This window comes from Podarcis melisellensis (assembly GCF_964234715.1).
Source record: "Podarcis melisellensis genome assembly, chromosome: 10".
NCBI classification, from domain to species: domain Eukaryota; kingdom Metazoa; phylum Chordata; class Lepidosauria; order Squamata; family Lacertidae; genus Podarcis; species Podarcis melisellensis.
Genome location: NC_138542.1, coordinates 35748933 through 35774084, shown reverse-complemented (window position 1 = coordinate 35774084; position 25152 = coordinate 35748933). Strand labels below are relative to the sequence as shown.

Below are 25152 nucleotides of genomic sequence, written 5' to 3'. Positions count from 1 at the left end.
TGTGGTTTAGCATGGCATATGTATATGGTGAATGCATCCGTGTTGGCAGATTGCTTTGATGTTAATCTGCGGGCCTTACTACCTACCACAGTTCAGAGATGCGCCGTTCCTTGGATATGTATTAAAATGTTGAGGAGCTGAAAAACTAAACCCTAATCTGAATTGTTGAATTGATACTTCACTGGAAGCTAAGTACTACATCTGAATATAAACTTACTGAAAAACATAAGACTCATCTGTGCTAATTGGAAACCTCTGGTACCAGCTTACTACTTAAAGTGGAAAATGTCACAGGGTTGTGTTATCTTTCCCAAATTGTCATAGTAAACTTTTTTTTTTAAAAAAAAATTAACATTGTTGTATACTTGGGGTCCATCAGAGTAGACCCATTGAAGTTGATGAGCATGACTAATTTAGTTCCATTAATTTTAATGGGTTTGCTCTGAGTAAAACTTAATTGAATAAAACCATCAGTACTAAGTTCTAGTGAGTGGTTGAAAAAACAATGTGTCAGATGAAATAATAATAATAATAATAATACAGAAGAAATTATCAGTTGCAATATTTTGCATTAACTGTTTGAGGCAGCTCGTAAATACAGCAGAATTAATTTTTTTATATGAGCTTAGATTTTCCTCCAATTGATTAACATGTGCCATGCCAATGCCATAGAGGAGGCATGAGCTTTTATAGCTGAAAGTTAAGTCTCATTACTGTGAAACTGAAAATTTACCTTTGCAATCAACAGTAGCTAAAAAGAAATAAAACACGTGTAATTTCTACATGTCTGAATAGGCTTGCCTAAAGAAAAATACTTTAAGCAGGTATCAAAATGACTATTGTGAATGTACCTTATGATCATATACATATCAAGACCCAATCCAAATAGATCACACGTGTATAATAATTTATTTTAAATGCAGTTTTGATTTTTCAAAGAATATGTTTATTAACTCTTGGCATTTGATGCTTTGCAAAAAAATTAATACAAAGCATTTTAATACAAAGTATTTTGATATTATGCATGGTGTAACCTTGCTTATTTGAGCGACTTGCAAGAACTCTTTTTCCTTTGTTTATTTTGCCATTTATATCCTCCTTTCAATACAAAAAAATCTCAAACTTACAGTATTTACAAATAAGAAATGAAGCACAAAATCCAGAACCACCCTAAGAATAACAAAGGGCTTTAAAAAGCATCCTGAAAATCATTCAACAGCCAAATTGAAAATGTATTATTAAGTGTAAACAAGAACCCATTTAAAAGCAGATTAAGGTGGAGCCAGTTCAATTTATTTGGGGAAATTGTTACATAGTCAGGGTACCACAGCTGAAAACATCCCCTTTCTTGTTTATTTTCCAATAGAAATGCAATAAGGACTCAGAAAGGGAGTGCAGAATTCATGTGAGGCGACAATTCCTGAGCTGGCTTTGCCCAGGCTTGGCTATTCAGGTTTTAGATGTCACAGTGATCACTGTCAATTTTGCCTGGAAGCCAATAACCTGATGTGGTCTGTCCTGCGAGGCCCAAACAAATCTCTGCCCTCAGCATCCTGAGCCAGTTGAAGCTTCTAATGGTAGCCTCACATAAAGTACATTACAGTAAACCAACCTGGATGTAAGTCCTATTTAAGTCAGTGGGATTTGCTCCCGGATAAGTGAGGGTTAGGATTGCAGCCTCTGGCATCAATGTCTTGGACCATGTTTGATTTCTTCAGGAAAACAATGCTGCTGGTGAACCTGAGTACCAGTATTGCCTGCCTATAGTACCTCCATCTTGTCTGGGTTTACATTCATCCTCTTCTACTTCCTAACTGTTATAGGCAAAAGGAAGAAGCCTCTAAGCCAACTTTTCTCAGGTGTTGTTGGGCTACAGCCACTCATCGTCCCTGACCATTAGCCACACAGTGTCTTGTAGTTTAACAACATCTCTTTTGTTCAAGATGGTGGGTCTGATTGTCAGGCTTCTAATTTCTGAGGTCACATGTCAAAAGTGCTTGGTTAAGCAAAGGCAATTTTCCATCTTTGGGTATCTGTGTTTTTCTGGCCAGATGCTTGTTTGTGCCCTGGACTTAACAGTTGATCTTGTGGCATCACATCAGTGCTAGTCATTCTCATCCATCCGCTCCCCACATTGTGCCCTTTCTAGTTCTGTAAAAAATATTGGGGGAACTATAGTGCAAAAAAGAAGAAAACAGTATTTAAACTCTTGTATTCTTTCTCCATACTCAAAACCCTGGCTCTCTTTGTTCTTCACTCTTACAATTGTAACTACCTCATTAGGAATTGGGAGTTGATATTGAAGCTTTCCCTTACCTTCAAGAGTTTAGTAAGAGCAGAAATAGTATTGTGCCATTCCAAGTGCTTCTTGTCCCATTTTAAATCCAACATACCAGTATTTGTCAAAGTAAATGGGTTCCACAGGAAGATGTTGAGCCTATTTTTTCTGGTTTCTAAGGGGAAATTTAAAAGACACGTTTTTCAGCTCCCGAGTGGAGTGGCAGTAAAATGTTCTATAAGGATGACTTTTTTAAAACTTAGATGATAATTTATCTGCTGACTAGATGCATATTGAAACTTCATAAACTTATAGCAGGTGTGGTAAGAGCATTATCATACCACTTGGAACAAAGCAGTGACTATATAATGGGATTGGAAATAAAAGGCATGATGAGGTTTAGCAGATTGTCAGTTAAGTGAGCATTTAATACCTATTTATTTCAGTAACATTGCCAGGTTTGCACAAATGCCACATATAGGCATATCTTATAACTTACTTGTCTTACTTTCTTTAAAAAAACAAAAACAAAACACAGTTTTGTGTCTATGCTGGATTTTGCAATACTGAACATATCAGTTTCTAAGATATGCTCAGAACTCAAACCTGTCTGGAAGTGAAGTCCTGTGTTATAACTGTCACTTCTCTCGACACCCTCTCACCTTTACTCCCAAATGTTTGGAGACAAGGGTGTAGTTGTGAAGAATGCTCTCTATGCATTCTCTGAATCACTCTTCTTTGTTACAACTCTGAAACCTGAGGCAGGACATCCAAAATGGGTTCCAGTGCCCAGGTCTGGTGAATCTTGCTTCAGTTAATGTATACCCAGGGCTGTGTGAACTGTACCCCACAAAAAGCTAATTACAAATTAAGTAAATATATGCATGCTTATTTTACCTAGAGGAGCACCTAAGAAAAACCCTTTTCTTCCATTACCCCATGTGAGTGACTTGACTAAATATGGTTTGGTTTGGTTTATATTTCACTTCTCAGTGATTATAAAATAGTAAGTTGCTGCTGCGGATGGACCTTGAGTTCTAAACAGATAGCCACATATTCAATTCACCAGCCTGCTTAGCAATATTTTAATATCAATTGGTTTATAAATGGTATTAAATAAACAAACCATTTGGCGTTTGCAGGAAAGGAGGACTATTTGTCTTTGAAGAGACTTTGTATTTAGTATATTGTTATTTGTCAAGCGTTGCACACTTTACTCTCTGTTTTTCTCTGATAGATGCTACCAGACCTGAAGGCCGATAACCAGAGGCTAAAAGATGAAAATGGGGCCTTGATCAGAGTTATCAGCAAGCTTTCCAAATAAAATTGTTTACTCCAGCTGCAAATCATGGGATTGCACATAATTAGTACCTCCAGTGGACCATAGCATGGAAGTCACTGGAAGTCTGGGAAGATTTCTTGGAGACTGTCATTTTCAGATATTCTGCCAAATGCCCTCTTACCTGGGTGTGTGTGTTTTTTTAACCAAGATCATTGTTTCATGTGTTAAAGCAGCTGCTGAGAAGACATAATGACTGAGAAATCTTGTTTACAGCTACTGCATATAAGGAAAGTGTTCAAGGCCAGATAAGCCTCAGATATTTAACCAGTAAGCCTTAGTTGTACATAAACACATGCATCAAAAAAAGCTTTCTGCTACCACAGACAGTTACTTTTATTTTGTTGTGTCACGGTTCCTGGTTTTTTTTTCTATCCTGCAGTTTTTCTCTCTTACATCTTAAGTTTGGATTTGTGTGTGTTTCCTTCTAATTATTCATATACCAGATTTTTTTTGTTGTACAGTATTTTCACAGCTTTACATTTACACACCCCTTTAAAAATGCAACATGTAGCTAACTAAGCCTGTATTGTCCAGCCAGCCACCCCAAAACAGAGAGGTTTTGTGGAACCTTTGCTTTCACTGTTGTGCAATATGCATTATTTCCTATAAAAGATGCTTTAAAAGTCAGTTGCAAGTAGATTGGTTATTTTAAAACTCCTGTCTTCTGCCTTTATTGGTCACTTTTTAAAAGAAAAGAAAAAGGTTTGTAGTGCAAGTTGTTAGATCCTGTAACCATCACATTCATTTTAGCAGGTACTAAGTGATGCTGTATATATTAATGTATATTGTTTGGAGTTTTCAGACCACCACTTGACATGCTTGAATATATTTCCCTATTGCAATTGTGTGTTAAAACAAAATAGGCTGCTCCACAGTAGTGTTTAACAAAGTCCATTTGGTTTAAATTTAGAAATTCTACTTTGTATGGAGTCAGTCTTTACAAAAAAAATTGAAACTAAAAACAATATTTTATCCCCTTCCATTTTTTATTTGAGTGATCACCCATAATAAAACTTAAGTATAACTTCTTCACTACATTTCACATATCTGTGTTTGAGTGCTGTCTGAAACTGTTGTGCTAGCCAAAGTAATCTTTAAGTCATTTGAAAGCCCTAACCTATTCACTTACGTGCACTGCTAATGCCATGTGAAGAGGCATCTAAGTTGATACCACCACGTTCAGACCATTTTATACATTTCAGTGGCCTTTTAAAAAGTACTCCAGTGAAGATAGCTTTTGTTAGAAAACAAACAGCTTTTATATTTTCACTAAAACCTACTAAATATAACCATCTTCTGGCCTACAGACTATTGCCTAAAAACCACTGAACAGCTCAGCCATTAAAATAAATTGTATATTGTAAAGCTTGTAGTAGCTATTGTATTATTGATTATATTGTATACTATATTAAATGTGAATTTGTACCCCTTCATTTTAAAAGGTCATTGTGTTCTACTTCCTACTTCTTGGGGATGGGACTCACTTCATTTTGGGGTGGGCAAAAGAGAACAACTGTTGGGGCAAGGAGGACGTGAGTCCCCTTCATAGGGTTGGGTGATTTGGGGAGGGGGGAGGGAGGTTTTTTGAAGATGTAAGGTTTTGCTCTTACTACCAAGCTCAGGATTCTTGATTTTAAAGGTACAAGGATAGTTCTGGGATATCTTGTTACAGTAGGTCTGTATGAGTCATAAGTTTGAAGGTGGACATATTTCATGGTCTTAAGCTAATACAAACCAAGCAGAGAAAATATCCATCTGAATGGCTGCAACACGCTGCATAGTGTTGTTGAATTGTTAGGCATACTGTGGATTATATTTGGTCAAGTTTTGGATGCCTGTGAATGATTAAATGTGTATCTAATATTTTAGTGTTTTATATATAGGTTATTTATTCTTTAAAAACTGAATGGCTACTGTGTTACGTTGATTTTATTGGTAGTATTGAGCAGACCTTGCATCTGCATGAAACTACTTGCAAAACCCACTATTTTGCAAAAAAAAAATGTATTTTGACATATACAAATAAAATGAATAAAACTATTTTAAATGTGTGGATTTTACTGAGAAGACATTTTAAACGTGAATTTGGTATTTAAATTCTTTGTGGGCATTTTTTAATTGCTTCACTGGGATGCAAAGTACTTTTCAGAGATTGTAATCAAATTGTGTTTGCACAGCTGTAAATGCAACAGTAAAAATGCCATATTTATGCAATCTGTAACAAAATTGAAAAATGTTTATATATTTTACATAAACCTGTCTGCATGGAGAAACTACATGGAAACCAGTTTTTTTATGTGTTGTGCCATGGTAAGAATGCATGATCTCAGAATGTTGCTTAACTCACTAGAATATTTTGTAGCTGAACATACCAGAGGCTTGATATAAATTCCTTTAGCTACACTAGCAACTGCTCCTCCATCCCAGCACATGTTTTAATGTTAAGTTCAGATTTTCATTTAGATCCCTGCTGGAAATAAGCTTGTGGTGTTTGGATACTGGACTATGAAAGAAGTGTTGAATCATCAGAGAACTGTCACTTGTTTGTTTGAGGACGCTAATTGTGGAACATGCAGTTGGTTTATCCCATGATGGAGGGCATTTACTGTTCTGGAGTTCAAGCAGTAATGAACATAGCTGAGATGTTAACTACATGGATTTGGCTGCACATTAAAATAATGGAAAGATCTAAACAGGACTTGAGGCAAAATGGGTTGAAGGAAGCATTGTGTTTCATAATCTGTCTTAACCTATGGGAAGCCTAGTAATTGAATGTTACCCCTGTCCTTGTTTTATGCACCTGCAACACTTCCTGAGTTAACGTCACTCTTCAATACCATATAAGATTCCTTTCTTCCTGTTTGTTTCCTCCTTATTTTTCTTAGCTTTTAAATGTTAGTTTTCCTATTTTCTTATATAATTTTAGAATAACTGAATATTTTATTTTTCCTGCTTGTACAACCTGGGGAAAAGAAGCCCTCCTTCACAGCCCCCTTTGTGGGTTTCTGGTGTGTGGGTGGGTGGGTGGGTGCATGCGCGCACGCACATGTGCTCAAGTCACAAAGGACATGGAAAAGCAAGAAGGACAGAAGATAGGTAGGTAGGTCTCCTTTCTCTGAGGGGAAAGGACCAGGAGGAGTTGAAAGAAATAAGATAAAAGGCTAATATTATTTGTTGTTATCAATAAACAGAGAAAAAGAGAAAGGTAAGCGAGGAAAGCAGTTATCGGAATAAGTGAATGTAAAAGGATGAGGAAGGAGGGATGGATAAAACTGGTAAGGTTTTTTTGCTGGGGGTCAGTGTGGGGAAGTAAGGTACAAGTTGAATGTGAAATTTCAGGAGATACTTTGAGGGGCATTTAGAGTTTGGAATGGAAAACCCCTTTAAGCAAATTCTGCCTGTACTTCACTTGAAAGTTAAGGTGTGGAACTCCTTGCTGCAGGAAAAAGGCTATGACAAGTCAGCAATTTCGAAAAATGGATTTATCAGTAGTAAGCAATGTCATCCAGCTGATGCTGGTTTGTGACTGGCTGTGCCCCTGCACCACCATTTTGTGACCGCTGTGCCTCTAGTTTTCAGCCCTCTCAAGTGGGCCTTGCAGGGTACAACCCTTGGTGTACACCAAATGCAGTAGGGGTTACTTCTGAGTAGACTTCCCACTATTGGGAGTTTTAATCTGAGACAGCTATGGTGAATATTGAAACAGCGCAGTCTTGATTCTGGATTAGTTAATCCAGTATGCTTTTATTTATACAGTGGTACCTCACAAGACGAATGCCTCGCAAGACAAAAAACTCGCTAGACGAAAGGTTTTTCCGTTTTCGATTTGCCTCGCAAGACGAATTTCCCCTATGGGCTTGCTTCGCAAGACGAAAACGTCTCGCGACGTCTAAAAACAAAGACATGTTTTGTTTATAAAGTTAATTTATTTTCCCTTCAGTTTTTGAACTGCTCTTTACAGTATGTGTGACTTTAAAGAGCAGTTAATAAACTGTTGTTGTACCAAATTTGGCTTTGTTTAGACCTTTTTTGACCATAGGAACGCATTAATTGATTTTCAATGCATTCCTATGGGATTTCGTGCTTCGCAAGACGAAAAATTCGCTAGACGACAAAAATTGCGGAACGAATTAATTTCGTCTTGCGGGGCACCACTGTACTTATACCCATCATTAACATGCAACACCCACCCACCAACTCTGGAAGCAGTGTAAAGAGTTGTAAACTTCTCCTTACATAAGTACTGTGTGCTCCCATGTGTAATACGTATCTGATATTCTCAAAGAAAACCATTTTTTGGGGGGATGGTACCTTTTTAGGGTTGCCATATGTCCTCTCTTTTTCCCAGGACACATCCTCTTTTTTTATAGGTATGTAAAATTAGAGCGGGACACAGGTGGCGCTGTGGGTTAAAGCCTCAGCCCCTAGGACTTGCTGATCGAAAGGTCGGCGGTTCGAATCCCTGCTGCGGGGTGCGCTCCCGCTGCTCGGTCCCAGCGCCTGCCAACCTAGCAGTTCGAAAGCACCTCCGGGTGCAAGTAGATAAATAGGGACCGCTTACCAGCGGGAAGGTAAACGGCGTTTCCGTGTGCAGCTCTGGCTCGCCAGAGCAGCGATGTCACACTGGCCATGTGACCCGGAAGTGTCTCCGGACAGCGCTGGCCCCTGGCCTCTTAAGTGAGATGGGCGCACAACCCCAGAGTCTGTCAAGACTGGCCCGTACGGGCAGGGGTACCTTTACCTTTAAAATTAGAGTCATCAGAGTGATCCATAGTTAAAAGTAGAAATCGGCAAATGTGTCCTCTTTTTTGTTTTCAAAATATGGCAACTCAGCTTGATAGCCACAGAACTGCTTATAGTTATGTTGGCTGTACTGAGGGGATCTTATCAGAATGAATAAAGTGTCCTTGTCTTGTTTTGATAACTTCTAGGTTTGGAATTTGGGCATAAAAGTGTCTACTCTCCTGGAGCATATTTTAAACTACATCTGAATGTTTATTTGCCCTTTCACATTTAAAAAGGAAGTAACATTCTAATCTCTTAGACTGAAAAAGTGTTTGATACACCTCTTGTAGAACATGCTTCTGTGGGAATGGGAGATAACAAGTGACCAGCCCAGTAATCAATTCCTATGCGGATTTACTTTGGAGTGAATTGCATTCAGTTTGCTCTTGTCTGTGGTCCCATTGTCCATATCCTGCTGCTGCTTCACCCTTGTGTCACCGACTTCAAAGAATTGTAGAATTATAGAGTTGGAAGGGACCCATTCGTTGACTTTCCCCAATCACACAAATTTCCACAATTTATTCCAGTTGCAGAACGTGGGTGATGGAGCAAAAACTGACATTTTCAGAATAAAACAGAGCACATAATCTAGTTTCACTGTATACATTAAGAAGACTGAAAATCTCATCGTGGGGAATCTTACCTGCATTTTCCAAAGAAATTAAACCAGCTGGATTGCACCTGTGCATTATGCACAGCAATGCATTTCAGAGCAGAATAACTGTTCATTTCCTAAGCAAATTGAACCATAATTCCTCACACAGGGAAGAGATGTTAGGTTATTATTATTATTATTATTATTATTATTATTATTATTATTATACCAACTAAAGGGATTGCAGTATTCCAGTGGAACGGAAGTGGACAAGAAGTCTCACACACACTGCTGTGTGATGTGGGAATATTATGCTGGGCAGTATGCCTGCTGATAAATGAGATGCTCAGAACATAAGGTCATAAACTTTTCTGTGGAGGGAAGCTCTTGCCTTATGTAGAGAAAAACAGTTAATAGGCATGAATGTTCCATGATTTAAAACCAGTCTAGCAACCCTTGAGTGATATCAAATAAACAAATAGTGCTTCTAAAAGCACCACACTAGAGCTCCAGAAAGAAGGAAAGACCGTTCTTCTTATCACTCTTAAGTGAAACTTTACATTTTGCCGTTTTTAAAATTATTAACTGTAAGAAAAACTTGGTCTTTAAATAACTAACTTTTCTCTTAAATAGCATTGCTTATTGTACAGTAGTGAGCAAGTCATTTTGTGACTTTTTTCCTTTAACCTTTTCTGTGAAGGGTGCATATGTGTAGATTATCAGTCTTGAGAAGCTGGGGGGAAAATAGAACATAAGGATAATACCATAAGCAACATTTATGAATGTATAGTGTCAGGCACACAATTTTAAAGGAATCCAAGTTTTGTCGATGAATGAAGGGGGGGGCTGCTGCTACAATCATTGAACCAGCTGATCCCAATTATGACATCCCTGCATTTTAAGCTAGTGCTGATTAGATATAAAAAAATGTATATTACTCTTAATACCTTTGTGTGGTCACCTGTTGGATGGGTTGAAAGGGAGAACAGTTTGGCTTTGCAGCCTTCATAAATTGGTGCTTATCTCCCAAAAAGACTTGGGGGTTATAATAGTTAACTTAAGAACTACTATCCATTGTATATTATATTGCTGCATAAAATGCTCATCAACAAGGCTAATGTGAAGTTCATTTTGCCTTGGGAGGACAAGCTCATTTGTACTTAAAATGTGATGCATGGAAATACGTTGAAACCAGAACACAAATTTTATTGCATGATTTATTTATTTTTAATCCACAGTGCCTTTGTTTTTTATGGTTTTCAAAGGCAGCTATGCTGGTCCATAAGCAGGAGGGAATTCAACAGTCCATTTTGGTGTTAAGACAATCTTATATAAATAGTATATATCCAATCAAATGTGGTGTCTTGAAATCAGATATGTTGCATTTAGTAACCCGGATGCTGCAGCAAACTGTCCCACTTCTTTTAAATCTTCAGTTGTATTCTTAGTATATTAATAGTGAAGAGGGACCAGTTAAGAGCACAAGGAATCTCCAAACCATTAACCAAGAGGCCATTTAAACTCCCCCGGCACTACAACTGGTGACACTCTGGGAAGTGAGTGGTGAAGAAATACTTCTCACTTATGCCATAGTCTGATGGTGATGACAAATGATGGGTCTTTCTATTGGACTACAGCCACTATGGACTGAGTAGCCACATGGCATAGAATTTTAATTCCATCTTCTTCCAAAAAATGTGAAACTTACAGGGAAAATGAATTTTAATAAATGGTCCTAGTTGGGCAAAACCAGTACAGTATGTGATTAATGTTTTATTGGATTAGTCTTTGTTTTAGGCTTAAACTGGAGCAGGAGCTTGTAGTTTTGCATACCTGACTTAAAAATGTGTAGAATCGTAGACCAAATGATCCAGCCCCTGCAATGTAGGAATATGCAGTTTTCCCATACAGCAATCAAACTTGCAACCTTGACATTATCAGCACTATGCACTAACCAACTGAGCTACAGAGAACACACAACTTTCTAAAATATATTGTAGATGTGATGTCCTGCCTAGTCACATGGTATGGAGTACCTTTTCTGTCCAGCTTGCCAGTTACATTTTTTTTATAAAAAAAAACCAATACTTTTCTAAGTCAGCACTGCTGTGGTCACTGCAGGAATGTTGTGTGGTTTTGAAAACGAGCTGTTTCCTATTAAATCTCTCTGGATTAATATGTTATGTATGCTGTGAAGGAGTCTGAGAAACCTGACATTATGTTTGTCTCCTGGTATACATCCTGCTCCTGTCTGTTTTTAACAGTGGATGAAATCTTAACTGCTGCTGGTAGGGTTTGGTTTGTTTGTTTTTAAGTGAAAGTGCTTATTTGGCTTCAAATTGTAGCAGGGCTGAAATAGTCATGTTACAGCAAGGCATTCTCGCTAGGACACGTATTAATTCCTGTAAGATTTGGGAAGTAATTTTAAATTCAGACAGCAGGTGGAACCCATGAGCCTTTCCAAGTCATAGTTTCACAGCAAGGGCCTTTTCTAAGCAAAACCTTACACTGTATTTGCATATCTAATAACAAAATAGTTTATCTCAATAACAGCTTTTAATTAATATAGCTCTCCAGGTTGAATGTATTGAAATTAATGGATCATTAACAGGTTACTGAGCTTTCAAAGTAGTTGCAATGAAATATAATATACCCTCTAGCAAACATAAGATGCAGAATCAATACAGTGCCACTATCCCACTCCTTGATGATCCTCTTCTGAAAATATTTTTATAAAGTCTCACTGGAAAGTTACTTGATATATGCTGCGATATTTCAGCCTAAGTTTATATGCTTGCTGTCATACATATGATGAAGCAGGCTTAGAAATGTCACAACATTTTTTGCTGTTAAAAGAATAATACTGTTGTTTCATATCCTTATGTTCACATATCTCTGAGCCCCATTTCAACTACCAGGGTTTATTTCAGCACAATCCTGCATCAACACTAAGCTGTTTTGGAGACTGCACTACACAGGGAGTACAGAGGCATGGACTTGCTTCATAAACGATAGATACATTAGCAGCAGTTACTCTCTTCATCATTGCAGAGACCTGTAATATCAAAATATTGGTCTCTCAAGCCATTCCTTTACCAAAAAGACAGCTGGTTGTTTTTTAATGTGCCATGTTGCTTTTGAGATTTCCCATAATGGACCATGGGTTGGGCTTGTTGTTTAGTCGTGTCCGACTCTTCGTGACCCCATGGACCAGAGCACGCCAGGCACTGCTGTCTTCCACAGACTCATGTTTGTAGCTTCAAGGACACCGTCCAACCATCTCATCCTCCGTCATCCCCTTCTCCTTGTGCCCTCCATCTTTCCCAACATCAGGTCTTTTCCAGGGAGTCTTTTCTTCTCATGAGGTGGCCAAAGTACTGGAGTCTCAGCTTCAGGATCTGTCCTTCCAGTGAGCACTCAGGGCTGATTTCCTGAAGAATGGATACGTTTGATCTTCTCGCAGTTTGTGGGACTCTCAAGAGTCTCCTCCAGCACCATAATTCAAAAGCATCAATTCTTTGGCGATCAGCTTTCTTTATGGTCCAGCTCTCACTTCCATACATCACAACTGGGAAAACCATGGTTTTAACTATACGGACCTTTGTTGGCAAGGTGATGTCTCTGCTTTTTAAGATACTGTCTAGGTTTGCCATCGCCTTTCTCCCAAGGAGCAGGTGTCTTCTAATTTTGTGACTGCTGTCACCATCTGCGGTGATCATGGAGCCCAAGAAAGTAAAATCTCTCACTGCCTCCATTTCTTCTCTTCTATTTGCCAGGAGGTGATCGGCCCAGTGGCCATGATCTTCGTTTTTTTGATGTTGAGCTTCAGACCATATTTTGCGCTCTCCTCTTTCACCCTCATTAAAAGGTTCTTTAATTCCTCCTCGCTTTCTGCCATCAAGGTTGTGCCATCTGCATATCTGAGGTTGTTGATATTTCTTCCGGCAATTTTAATTCCAGTTTGGGATTCATCCAGCCCAGCCTTTCGCATGATGAATTCTGCATATAAGTTAAATAAGCAGGGAGACAATATACAGCCTTGCCGTACTCCTTTCCCAATTTTGAACCAATCATTTGTTCCATATCCAGTTCTAACTGTAGCTTCTTGTCCCACATAGAGATTTCTCAGGAGACAGATGAGGTGATCAGGCACTCCCATTTCTTTAAGAACTTGCCATAGTTTGCTGTGGTCGACACAGTCAAAGGCTTTTGCATAGTCAATGAAGCAGAAGTAGATGTCTTTCTGGAACTCTCTAGCTTTCTCCATAATCCAGCGCACGTTTGCAATTTGGCCTCTGGTTCCTCTGCCCCTTCGAAATCCAGCTTGCACTTCTGGGAGTTCTCGGTCCACATACTGCTTAAGTCTGCCTTGTAGAATTTTAAGCATAACCTTGCTAGCGTGTGAAATGAGTGCAATTGTGCAGTAGTTGGAGCATTCTTTGGCACTGGCCTTCTTTGGGATTGGGATGTAGACTGATCTTCTCCAATCCTCTGGCCACTGTTGAGTTTTCCAAACTTGCTGGCATATTGAGTGTATGGGTTGGGCTAGCTGATGAGAAAAGCAAGCAGGGACAGGTGCACAAAGGTAGGAGAAAAATAGTAGCGCCTTGAGATATTTGGACAGTAAGCAGTCTATAAATGCAAATAGTAAAAAAAAAAAAGGAATAAACTTTGTAGCAGTTCAGTCTACCTTGGGTAACCTGACCTACATATTAAACTTTTCTCAAGCTCTAAATTGTTGTCAGGTTGTTGTGCAGCGTATTGATTTTTATGCTTTTTACTGGTGTTTGAAACAGGTTGCCTGCTGACTGAGCTCTTCATGTGTTGTGTTATTTTCTCCATCTGATAAAGCTAGCCACCTCAGAGGAGCCCCTGAAGGAAAAGAAATGTACCTACTTACCCCTATGCAATGCAGCTGGTACGATCCAGCTTTCTAGAGGATATGGTTATAATGGAAGAGTTCTGGTTACAACGGCAGTGTTGTGGTTTCACTTCCATGCCAAGTCATTGAAAGAATTGTGAGTGCTTGTGCCAGCCATTGGGTGTAACCAGGATACTTCCCTTCTATCAGAGTGGTGATCATATTGCTTCCATTGCTTTAATGTAAATAAGTAGTACACCAGTCACTGTAACTGAGTATCTTCACTTACTATCCTTTCTCTTTCCTTCTTTCTTTTGACAACATTGCTCACGTTCCGGGTCCCCTAATGGAGCCACTACTTCATTGTACGCTCCATTACTAAAACCAATGTCCTTTTAATTTCAAAGGCTCCAAACTATATAAAAATGAAGGGGCTGTCTTTAGTTTTATTTCATCCAGTGCTTTTTTTCTTTAAAAAAATGTTTAAGGGTACGGTACTCTCATTTTCCTACTCATAATGGAAGACTGCCCCTCAATGAGGCAAAGCTTAGATTCACAAAATGTTTAGGGGTATGCGTAACCCTGCATCCCCCCAGAAAAAAAGCACCGATTTCATCCAAAGGCATTTGTAGGAGCGAAGAAGACTTTGCCACTGCTTAAAAGATGTAGATGCTTCTGCCAAAGTGGGAAAAGAGGAAGTTGCCTACAAAGTTGGTCCATCGAGGTCAGTATTGTTTTCACCAAGTAATAATGACTCTCCAAGTCTTCAGCTGGGTCTTTCCCAACCCTGAAGATGCCAGGAATTGAACCTGGGACTTTTGCATGCAAAGCAGAGGTCAGATGCATCCTTTGAAGAAACATTCCCAAACTTAATTGGAAAAAAATCCTTGGCAAAGCAATAATTAGCCAAGTCATAAAGCAGAATCCAAGACTGTATTAAAGAATGGCACTCTAATTTTGGAGTGTCTATTCAACTCTAAAAGAAGTGTGCGTGTTCTGCAGTATAGTGTGCTTCTGTAATGGAATTACCTGGCCACACCAAGGCACAGTTTTCAGGAGGGGAAACATAGGTAGAAGTGTACTAGGTGGGACTGCAGCCATGCAATCACTTTAATGTTTCCCATGCAGTATTTTTAATCTATAAGCTCCAGCTACACAAGTATTGCACTTCCCACTTTGCTACAAATGATTAGTTCATTGTGTGGGCTAGAGTCAACAAAACCTAGTTCCCTGTCTGATTAGAATTGCTATGAGGGCCTTTTCAAAAATAAAAAGGCTGAAAGAAAAGACTATGCAGCAAGTAATCACCTTCCAAGCTGGAGAATCTTTCTATGAGACTGATGCATGGAATATAATAGGGTATTTCTGAAGCTTTTTGCACAGACCATCAAGTTTCTAAAATTATGTTTTTAGAAGTTTAACCAAAACTGGTTTCATTTTTTAGCCAGTTCTTGCTTAGGGGTGCTAGGTGGTATTCTAATGAGCATTACAATGTCTGAATGATAGTTGATTAAGCTTTAACTGATAGCCAAGATCAAATGAACTGTTAGGAGCATAATACAAAACAGGGTCTCAGCAATCTTCTTCCAAGATCAAGATGAATACAGAACAGTGAAGTATGAAAACATTCAGAGCAGTTAATTGGGAGGGATGGGGGTGGGAAGAGAAGGAAGGCTGGGTTTCTAGTAACTAGTAAAAACATGATTCAGATTGAAACAGACAATAAGACAGTAACTGCTAGATTGGATATTAATATCTTGGGTATGTTCCCCTTTGAAGCTGTAAGGTGGCAACAGCTGGAATGCTGTGTTTAAGATTGAGCCAATTAAACAAGTTAGAACACAGATAAATAATGTCTCGCATGCCTGGTAGAGATGAAAATGAATTCCTCTTCAAGGCACTGTCTCTTAACAAGAACATTAAATTATACAGCTGTTCAATTCCGATGGAATTGTTGGAATAGAATTGGGCATTCAGCAATACGGACAAGCAGCCTGATAAAAGGAAATTAAAGTGCTTGTCTTCCATAACTCAAAACAAAATTATTATTTGTGCCAGATTAGAAATATGTATCTCTGAGGAAGAGAGAAATGATCCCTTATATAAGGGACCCATGGATAAGTAGCAATTCCCTCATTCCAAGGATAGCCCCCCTAAAGAAGTATGTGCAAGTATCTACATCAGGAGTAGTCAACCTTTTTATACCTACTGCCCACTAATGCCTCTTTCTTGATGGTAAAATTTCCTTAACGCCCACCAGTGCTCAATAGAAGGAGGATTCAGCTTGTGATGTAGAACCCCCTACCGCCCACCTAAAATCCTGAAACGCCCACTAGTGGGATGTAGGGACCAGGTTGACAACCCCTGATCTAGATCGTCTGGTAGATAATGCTGGGGAGGGGTCAGAAGTGAATGTTAGCACCAATGACAAGCAAAAATGTAGTCGAGAGGTCCTGGAAGCAAAATTTAGATTGCTAGATAGAATGTTGAAAGCCCCCCAGAATCATCATCTTTTTTTTAATGGTAAATAAGGCATTGGGAGTGCACAGGCACAGGATAGCAACTCCGAGAGATCAAAGCATGGCTGGCTAAAAACACCCAAAGAGAGACACAGTGCATAAACGTCTATATGCTAATGTTAGAAGCCTATGAGCCAAGGGGGAGAAACTGGCGTGCTTTGTCTTGGAGGAGAGAATTGATATAGTGACCGTAACAGAAATCTAGTGGAATGGAGAGGACCAGTGGATATAAACTCTATAGGAAAGAAAGGGAAACACAGTAAACCCGCAACTTAGGCTGCTTTTACTTACATGATTTCAGCTTGGCATGGGTGGGTGGGATGAATAAATAAACGAAGAGTGGGAAGAAACCCACCCAATGGCTTTTCCTCGTTTACCAGGCATTGAGCAGGTAACGTAAGGGCTCTGGAAGCACCCTCCAGTCCTTGTGCCACCTTCCCAAAGCATGGTGGCACTTTCCTTACCAGCCTCTAGGAAGTAAGCAAGAGGGCTCTGGAAGCATCCCAGAGGCCTGTAAGGAAGGCACCACCTCACTGACCAGGGTCACAGGGGAGCACCTCCCCATGACGTTTCCAGACCTTGATAAGCAGCTCTCCACTTTGGGGGTCTTTGCCTTTATGATTGTCTCTAGGCACTTCAGTCGTCCACAAGGGATTCCCCACATGGTGGGGAGATGTTGCCAGCCTTCATGTCATGTTTGCAGACATCTTTGTAATGCAGAGTTGGTCTGCCAATGGGCCTGGTGCCTGACACCAGCTCCCAGCAGAGCATGTCCTCCTGCCACCTTCCATTCTGTGGACATGACCAAGCCAGCGTAGACGTCACTGAGACAGGAATGCAAACATGCTGGGAATGTGGGCTTGTGAGAGCACATCTTTCTTTGAGAGACTGCCTGCCATATGTTGCCCACAATCTTCCTGATGCTGCACATGTGCAAGGCGTTGAGACATACAGCTCAGGGTATATACTCAAGTCCCAACAAACCTCTGTCTCAAAACAAGATCTTTACTTGCTTAAATAGTACAGAGCAATTTTAAACAGTGGGCTTATCAGCACACTTGCTCTCTCATAGGGATGTGTGAATATGTCAGTTTCAGTTTCTCTGGTTTAGACATTTTCCCCACCCTTAAGTTCAGTTTTCCACATTTGCACATCAGTTTGCAAAATTATGTAAAAATGTCTTCACGAAGTATCTTCAGCATTTTAGTGCAAATGTCTCCTTGTATTTTTGCACAGCATTTCCCCCTAACAATAATGCATTTTGTATGCTATTTTCACCAATATATTTGCATATACCCTAATATATGCATTCTTGAGCACATTATTTGGCTGTAGAACCGCATTGCAAAATTCACAAGTAATGGTTTTTGTATGCTAATTTGCAAGTTATCCTATATTTCCTTTTCCAAAAGTGGCCTAAACTGAGATTATGGTAATCTTAGCAGCACAATGCAAACTTTACTGTCCTTCTGCCAGCAGGTGATGATTTTCCTGTTCCAACAGGCTTTTGGGAACTGTCTGTTTCTAAGGAAAGGGCTGGTGTCGTGATGTTTTTATTGTAATGATCTGCATGTTTATACACAAAGAGAGAAACATTGTTTTAATTGTCTTACATTCAATTAGCTTTTGATTATGGGTCATTCCCCCCCCCCCATTTTTTTAATTGTTCCCATTTTATCTGTAAGCAGTCTTTAGTCCCAATCAGGGGAAAAGGTGAGATATAAAGAAAAAGAAATACCGGTACAACAACAACAGTTGCTTTGAATACTTTAATTTGTTTCTGCAGGCAAGGGGAGGGACATAGTGTTATGAATAGCAATATCCTGATCACTCTACACCCTATTTTGCTACATGCACGTACACTATGTTTGTGATATTTCAGCAAGATTGCATGACCCTTTCAAGCTATTTGGCCACAATTGCTTATTTAGAACTAAGTCCACTTTGTTCAGTGTGGCTTCCTTGCAGGTAAGCATGCAAATAGTTGCAGACACAGTCTCTTTCTAAACTGTAGAAAGACAAATTACTTTCCCAAGAGGAGTTATAAATTAGGGGCTTTCCATGCTGCTAGGTCAGCACTGAACCACACATATGGGAAGCAGAATCTGAACTAATGAGGTAGAACATTGCAGAGTTTGTGCAGTGTGCCCTGTATGAACAGTGCCACCTGCACTAATCCTACAAATCCTACAGTCTGCTGTACTGAATAATATAAATTGGTGTATCTCAACTTAGATGCAGCAACCCTTCAAGCTTGGAAAGAGGCACTGTCCATATTCCATATATATTTATTATGCCCTAACTATATTATGAAACATTACTTCCGAACATACTCCTTCGGGACTATGAAAGCAGATTAAAGACATGGTTTTTTCCCTTTTTCCTGCACAAAGAATCCCTCTTTATAGTTAAGCTGTCATCTGTGAAGTGCCCATAAGTAATGGCAACACAAGTGTTCCTAGCATTTTTTAAAACAAAACAAAACCAAAAAAAAACCTACTTCTGCTTAAATGTTTAGAGAGAAAAATAACTAAGAAGGGCTGGCAGGAAAAAATCCAGTGTTATTATGTTCCAACATGTGGGTGAAGAAAATATGCAAAATGATACTTACATTTATTTAGGACTTTATCCCCGAAAGCTCTCAGTAAGTGCTACCGCTATTAAGATGCAAACATCTCATGTCAGCATTTTTGCACTGGGCACTTAAACCAACCTCACCACAGCATAACTTGAGTTAATCAATAACAGACTATAGGGGTCACTGAGCATTTTTGGAATTTAAAAAATAACTTTTCAAGGGTTGGGAAATACCTACTTACAACAACATATGGAGCTATTAGTTCAAAAGCAGTAGAAGATCACTGTTCCTGTTTACTGATAAGAAAGTGAGTGTGCACAGGATTGCTCTCTTAAACACATCTTACTTTTTGAAATATTTTTCTGTGACTATTGCTTTCTTTTAGTTCAAGAGAGAGGAAAGAACAACTAGATTTTAGATTAAGATATGTGATTTTAGATTAAGATATGTGATTTTTAAAATGTCATAAAAATCAGTTACATAGCCTTAAAAATGTTTTAGGCTGCAATCCTATAACAAGTTACCTCAGAGTAAGTTCCACTGAAGAGAATGAGACTTATTTCTGAGTAGACATGCATAGGATTATACTGTTAAAGTGAAATATGACCTACATTTAAAAACCTATACTTAACCATCTTAAAACTGAATAAATGAACCTCTTTCAAATGCTTGAGTTAAAGGTTGGCATGGCTCTACATATGATAAAATAAATCATAGATTTATTTTATGTGTAAAGCAATTAAAATTACACATTGACATATCATGGGTGATATTGTAGTAAACTCTGAATATTTATTACTAATCAGCCAAACAGTCCAGTCATTTGAGCACATCTTTTAGTCTTACTAAACTCGCTTTGACTGGGTTATGCCCTAACTTTTCAACTTGTTATCAAACAATTTTTTGTCCCGGTGTCTATTTTTAGAAAGTTATGGACATTTAATTATTACAAAGAGCCAAACAAAAATTGCCCTGTTTTACAATTGTCTGTTTGTCTTGCTTCTAAGCATGTAGTTCTATAGTGTAAAAAGTATGTGGATTATATGTCCAAAGTTTTTGGATTATACTTAGGTTGTATAAAAACTCTATTCAGTGGCAAGCAAATTACCTGCTACAGCAACCAATTAGCATACATGATTTGCTTAGGAAATGTAAGATTTATACAATAGATTCCCCCCCTTACTAATTTAAATCAGTCCACCCTAATCTCAGCAGTGGAACTATGTAACTAGCCAGTCCATAATTTTATTGATTGATTGATTGATTTAGAAAATTTATCAGCCACTTGATCACAACAAAATTATTCAAGTTGTGTACAAATAAAATTACAAATTAAGCATAACTAAAACCCACCAACCATTTCAAATCAAATATACATAAAACCATCATTAAAAAACCAAAGACAAAATTAATAAAACTTTAAAAACAGATACAACTAACATAATGTCTAGATAGGCTTGCTGAAACAAAACACTTTCAGCAAACTTCTAAAACGTATAGTGAGGGTCTTTGTAGTGTCAATAGGTAGGGTGTCCTAGTGCACAGGTGGTGCCACATTAAAGGGTCACATTGAAAGCACATATGATTGTTCCAATACTATTACTATCTTAAACACAACTCACTAAAAGAAACCTTCTGAAAAATAATGCTCACTTTACACCCAGGAAAACCCGTTAATCATGAATCTGTGTTGAATAATGACACTAGTGTATGGTTACTTATATTTCCAATGGAGGGGGCCTATGTAAATAAAAGCTCTAGGGAGCCTGAGAAAACCCCATGAGGGGGAGTCACATTCTTTCTTTTCAGCTAGCCTGATGGTACATTTTCACATTAATAACTTTAGATTATCCTAACATGATACCCTATGGTTATGTTACAGTACATTTGTCCCTTCTATTAAAATGACGCAAGGCTCCTTCATCACCTGGATTGCTACTTCATGTAGCAGCTACAATGAGGCAGCTGTCTAGAATTAATTTCAACAGGGAGTGCTGACACACAAGCAAAGGAATGTGCACACAGGTAAATTCCTTCAGCTGAAATGTATAAGAAACCTGAATCTCTCTGTGGCATCGGAGCTCTTGCACCTGGAACAGGCCACTATCAATGACTACATTTTTAAATGAACGCATCATGCTAATTATGTTACTTTCACGTAAATGAGAATTGTCACTTAGCTCTGTCAGCTTATTTTACAATAACATTTGTATTGTTGATTAATCATCTGCCTATTAACCAACAAACTGCTTTAATCTCTTCAAGTTTCCACACAATTCCTTAACATAAACATGTTTGTAATAGTAGAGAAAGTGTAGGAGAGCACACAACTTATTCAGAAAAAGCTATTGTTCACTAAGTATGCTCATAACTCACAAGCTCGAACCAAATAATATTTGCTCACTGATGAATCTACTACAGCTTTACTTTCTGATATTCAGATGCTGCTTCTCAGTGCTAAGGAAGTCAATTCTGCAGAGTCCATTACTTTTATATCCCATCCATGGGCATAGCCAAGGGGGGGCACCTGCCCCCCCCCCAGATCAAGTAAAACAATAGAAATACTTAACTAGCTGACCAATCACCTTGGTTCTGCCCCACCCCAAAGTCCTGGTTACACCCATGATCCCATCTTTCCTCCAATGAGCTCAAGATGGGGCACATGGTTCTCCTTGCCCCTTTCATTCTTGCAACCCCTGTGCAGTAGGTTAGGCTGAGAGATGCAACTGGCCCCAAATCGCCCAACAAGCTCCGTGGCTGAGTAAGGATTTAAACCTGGATTTCCCAGTCCTAGTTAGAACAGTAATTGCCACACCACAAAATTCTACCACCTGGCTCTACTCTATCTCTATTATCAATTCAGATGTAGAAGTGGGGCATGCTGTGTCGAATCTGCCTGTTAAGTCATGCTCTCATCCAGGATATACCCTTCCTTCCAAAAGTCAGCCAGCGTTTTGTGGCTGTTCATTATTCACTGGGTTCTTTCCCCATGCCACACCCAGAGTCGTTGTTCCTGAAACTTTTTTTGTGCTTCTGCAAAAGTACAGAAATTCTCCTAAGCCTGCTGTTACCTCCCTTTTGTGCGTTGCTGGCAGCATTTTGGCTACATAAGGCGCCACAGTGAAATCATTGCTATTAGTGCACATAAAGGATATGCAAAACTCTGACATCCCACCCCTAATATAAGTACTTGTGTCAAATACTGATTGGGAGTCAGGTACCACAGAGTTGGAAGGGACCGTGAGGGTTACCTAGTCCAAATCCCTGCAATGCAGTAATATTTTGCCCAATGTGGGGTTCAAACCAATGACCCTGAGATTCAGAGTCTCATGCTCCACTGAGCAATCCCAACTGTAACTGATTGTAAGTCAGGTAGCATTTAATTTGTGTGTTTAATACAGCCGTAGTCCCGGCAAACTTCTGCCAATTTTAATGCATTGTTTGTTACATAGGTATTAAAAGGCCAGGCTTTTTGAATGTGTCATCTGTCACATTGCTGCTGATTAGCTTAATAAAAGTTAGAATTGGAGCAGTAGGATGAGGCAGACCCTGCCAGTTCCTTAGAAGACACAGTGCACCTGCATAACATATTATTATTTCAACCTAGCAGCCACAGTGGTGCATCAACCGCTCTGCTGGCGAGAGCCATGTTTTTGCAAGCCTAATGTATATTCCCACTGGAATGGCCTTTTTGTCTGTGCTTACTTCGGGAGAAAGGAATTAGGTTCTCCTACAGGGGATCAGGTATTGGCGAGCTTCCTGTCACCTGGGCGAGGGAGGCAACGCCGGCGCGGTGAGCAGGAGCTGGAGCTGGTGACGCGATCAGGTTACAGCGGAGAACTCGGATGAGCTCCTTCACACAGGCACCAAGGGCGAGGGAGGATCCTCCACGCCCCTTCACCCATTGTCAGGGCCACCTCGGCAGTTTCCGCTCGCGCTTCGGCTCCTTTCGGCCGGCCACCCTCCGCCCTGTGGGAGAAAGTCGGGGAGCTTCGGCAGCGCCGCCGCCGAGCCTTCCGGGACTCACTCGAGAGTTCAGTGCGCCAACCGCACCACTCACCTGGGAGAAGCGGCGATCTCCGGCTCCGCCGCCGCCTCCTTCCTGGAAAGAAGCATCAACCACCTGACTAAACTCCTCGCAGGTCAGTATAGAAACTCTGCTCGGTGTTGAAGCCAAAGCAGGCGGACGAGCGGTGGGGTCGGGGGAGAAAAGAGATAAGGAGAACTTGCTGCTCATTAAAAGGCAAGAGACTTGCGCGCGCCGGGGAGGTGGGGGAAGGAAACTATATATTTTGCCTAGTGTTTTTTTTGTACTTTTGCAATCGGGATGGGAAAGCAATAGATCTGCTAACTCCGGCAACTCTGCACCCAGTAAATAGGGTGTGAGTGAGTGATATCTGAAAATATCGGCAAACTTATGGGGCAGGCGGCGGGGGGGGGTTAACCGTAGGAATCCCTGGATGCATCTGTCCAGGAAGCTGGATGGAACGTTAGAAGCTGATAAGATTCCCGAGTGGCGGATAAACGGGGGTGGGGGGGGGAGGGAGGGAGAGAATAGCAGAAAGTAAACTCCCGGCGGGGTGGGGGTGGCGGCGGGGTGTTTGACGGGAGGGGCACTCACTAAAAAGGAGGGGGGGGTCTACAGAGTGCAGCCGAGGATGCCGCCTCACTCGCTCCCGCTTTTGTCTCCCGCAGGCTGCGAGTGTGTGTGTTTGGGCGCGCGGTGTGTCCTGCTCACCCCCCGCCAGCGCCTCCTCTCGTCAGCCCACCGGCTTCTGGAAGCTTGTCCGCGCCCGGGAGCGAAGTTAAAGGGGGCGCGAAGTTTCTCTCACCGCCCACCCCACCCCCCGCGCCGGGAATATGGCCACCGGGGGCTACCGGGCCAGCGGCGTCAGCACCACCACAGACTTCCTGGAGGAGTGGAAAGCCAAGCGGGAGAAGATGCGGGCGAAGCAGGCGCCGACTACAACGGCCGCGGCCTCAGGGGACTGCAAAGCCCCCGGGGCCGCCGCCGCCGCCGCCAACACTACTACTACAACTGCTGCTGCTGCTGCTAATGCCGCCACCGCCGAGGTCAACAACAACGGCAGCGGCGCCGGCACGAACGGCGTCCCTGTGGGCAGGAGCGCACCGCCCAAGGAGCCCCCGCCGAGCACCCCGGCGGCCGGAGCCCGAGCAGGAGTGGCGGAGCCGCCGCCGGGGCCCAAAGGCGTCGTGGCGCCGGGCTCCCCTGAGGAGGAGAAAGTGGCGGCCAAGGGCAAGGGCTCGTCCGGCCCCAGCGCCCGGAAAGGGAAAGGGCAGATCGAGAAGAGGAAGCTGAGGGAGAAGAGGCGCTCGACAGGTGTGGTGAACATCCCCACCGCTGAGGTGAGAGGGCGCCGCGCGCCGAACTGCGGGGGGGGGGCGAGGAGACCGCGCGCGTGACTGGCTCTTTTGAAACGCAGCCCAACGGACAGCCCAACGGCTCCCGGTGCTGCTGTTGCTGCACCTGATGAAGAGCCGGGCGGCTTCCTGGGCGACGGTGGCTCCTCCTCCCCGCTCCCTCCGAGCAGCTCGCCAGGGTTGAAAGGGAGGAGGCTGTTTACCTACAGGCTGCTGCTGCTCCCGGGAAGGGATGGGACTACTTCAGGTTGCAAAACCCGCAAAGTGCCCTGTTCCGGAAGAGTCAGACAAGAGAGGTCTGTTGTGCTGCTTCAGAGATGGCAGCCTAAGCTATGCAAATTGGATCCGGGTGGATTTAAATGTGTCGGAGCAGCAGAAGCCCTTCAGGTGGTTTCTGGGTGGTTTTACCCTTGGGAGAGAGAGAGAGAGAGAGAGAGAGAATGGCTAAAGCCTCATTTTGATGTGAACGGAGGTCATGACCATGGAAGAGTTCTTATGACATTTTGTGTGTATGTGTGTATGTCTATATATAAAAGGGGGAAAATATGCATATGTATATGTGTGTGTGTGTGTATACATATATTCTTTTTTGGTGATCACTCATAGCCGAGTAAGATTGTCTTCCATAAGCATGGTTTTAACAGTGAGTCCATAAGTGACTGTGGAGGCCAATTCTGGATCCACACCTCTTTCCACAGTGGGGACATAGGTTTCCGGGCGGGAGTTGATCACGGTGTGGATTTGCCAAGCGTGCCTTCCTCTTAGCATGTTTCTCGCTTGCATCCTGCGTTCAAGTATCTTCAAAGCCTATA

The 25152-nt window shown here is 41.1% G+C and overlaps 2 protein-coding genes and 1 long non-coding RNA gene across 7 annotated transcripts in view; 2 read left to right on the top strand and 1 right to left on the bottom strand.

Annotated features, from left to right (window-relative positions):
* PPP1R12A (protein phosphatase 1 regulatory subunit 12A) overlaps positions 1-5660 on the top strand; it is a 93594-nt gene extending 87934 nt beyond the window's left edge. For all 5 annotated transcript variants that reach the window (XM_081928744.1, XM_081928745.1, XM_081928740.1 and 2 more), the window contains one exon: positions 3516-5660. In XM_081928744.1, the coding sequence (XP_081784870.1) occupies positions 3516-3531 (16 nt within the window). In that variant the 3' untranslated portion in view covers positions 3532-5660. The remainder of the gene's footprint in view (positions 1-3515) is intronic.
* On the bottom strand, positions 860-23154 carry LOC309379524. Its single transcript, XR_014172529.1, has 3 exons — positions 23019-23154; positions 1905-2172; positions 860-1814 (listed from the first exon to the last, which is right to left on the bottom strand). It is a non-coding gene; the product is annotated as an uncharacterized lncRNA (long non-coding RNA).
* Positions 23155-23807: 653 nt separating this feature from the next.
* The window catches only part of PAWR (pro-apoptotic WT1 regulator), a 60128-nt gene continuing 58783 nt past the window's right edge, over positions 23808-25152 (top strand). The window contains exon 1 of the mRNA XM_081928749.1: positions 23808-24325. Within this exon, the coding sequence (XP_081784875.1) occupies positions 23819-24325 (507 nt within the window). The 5' untranslated portion in view covers positions 23808-23818. The remainder of the gene's footprint in view (positions 24326-25152) is intronic.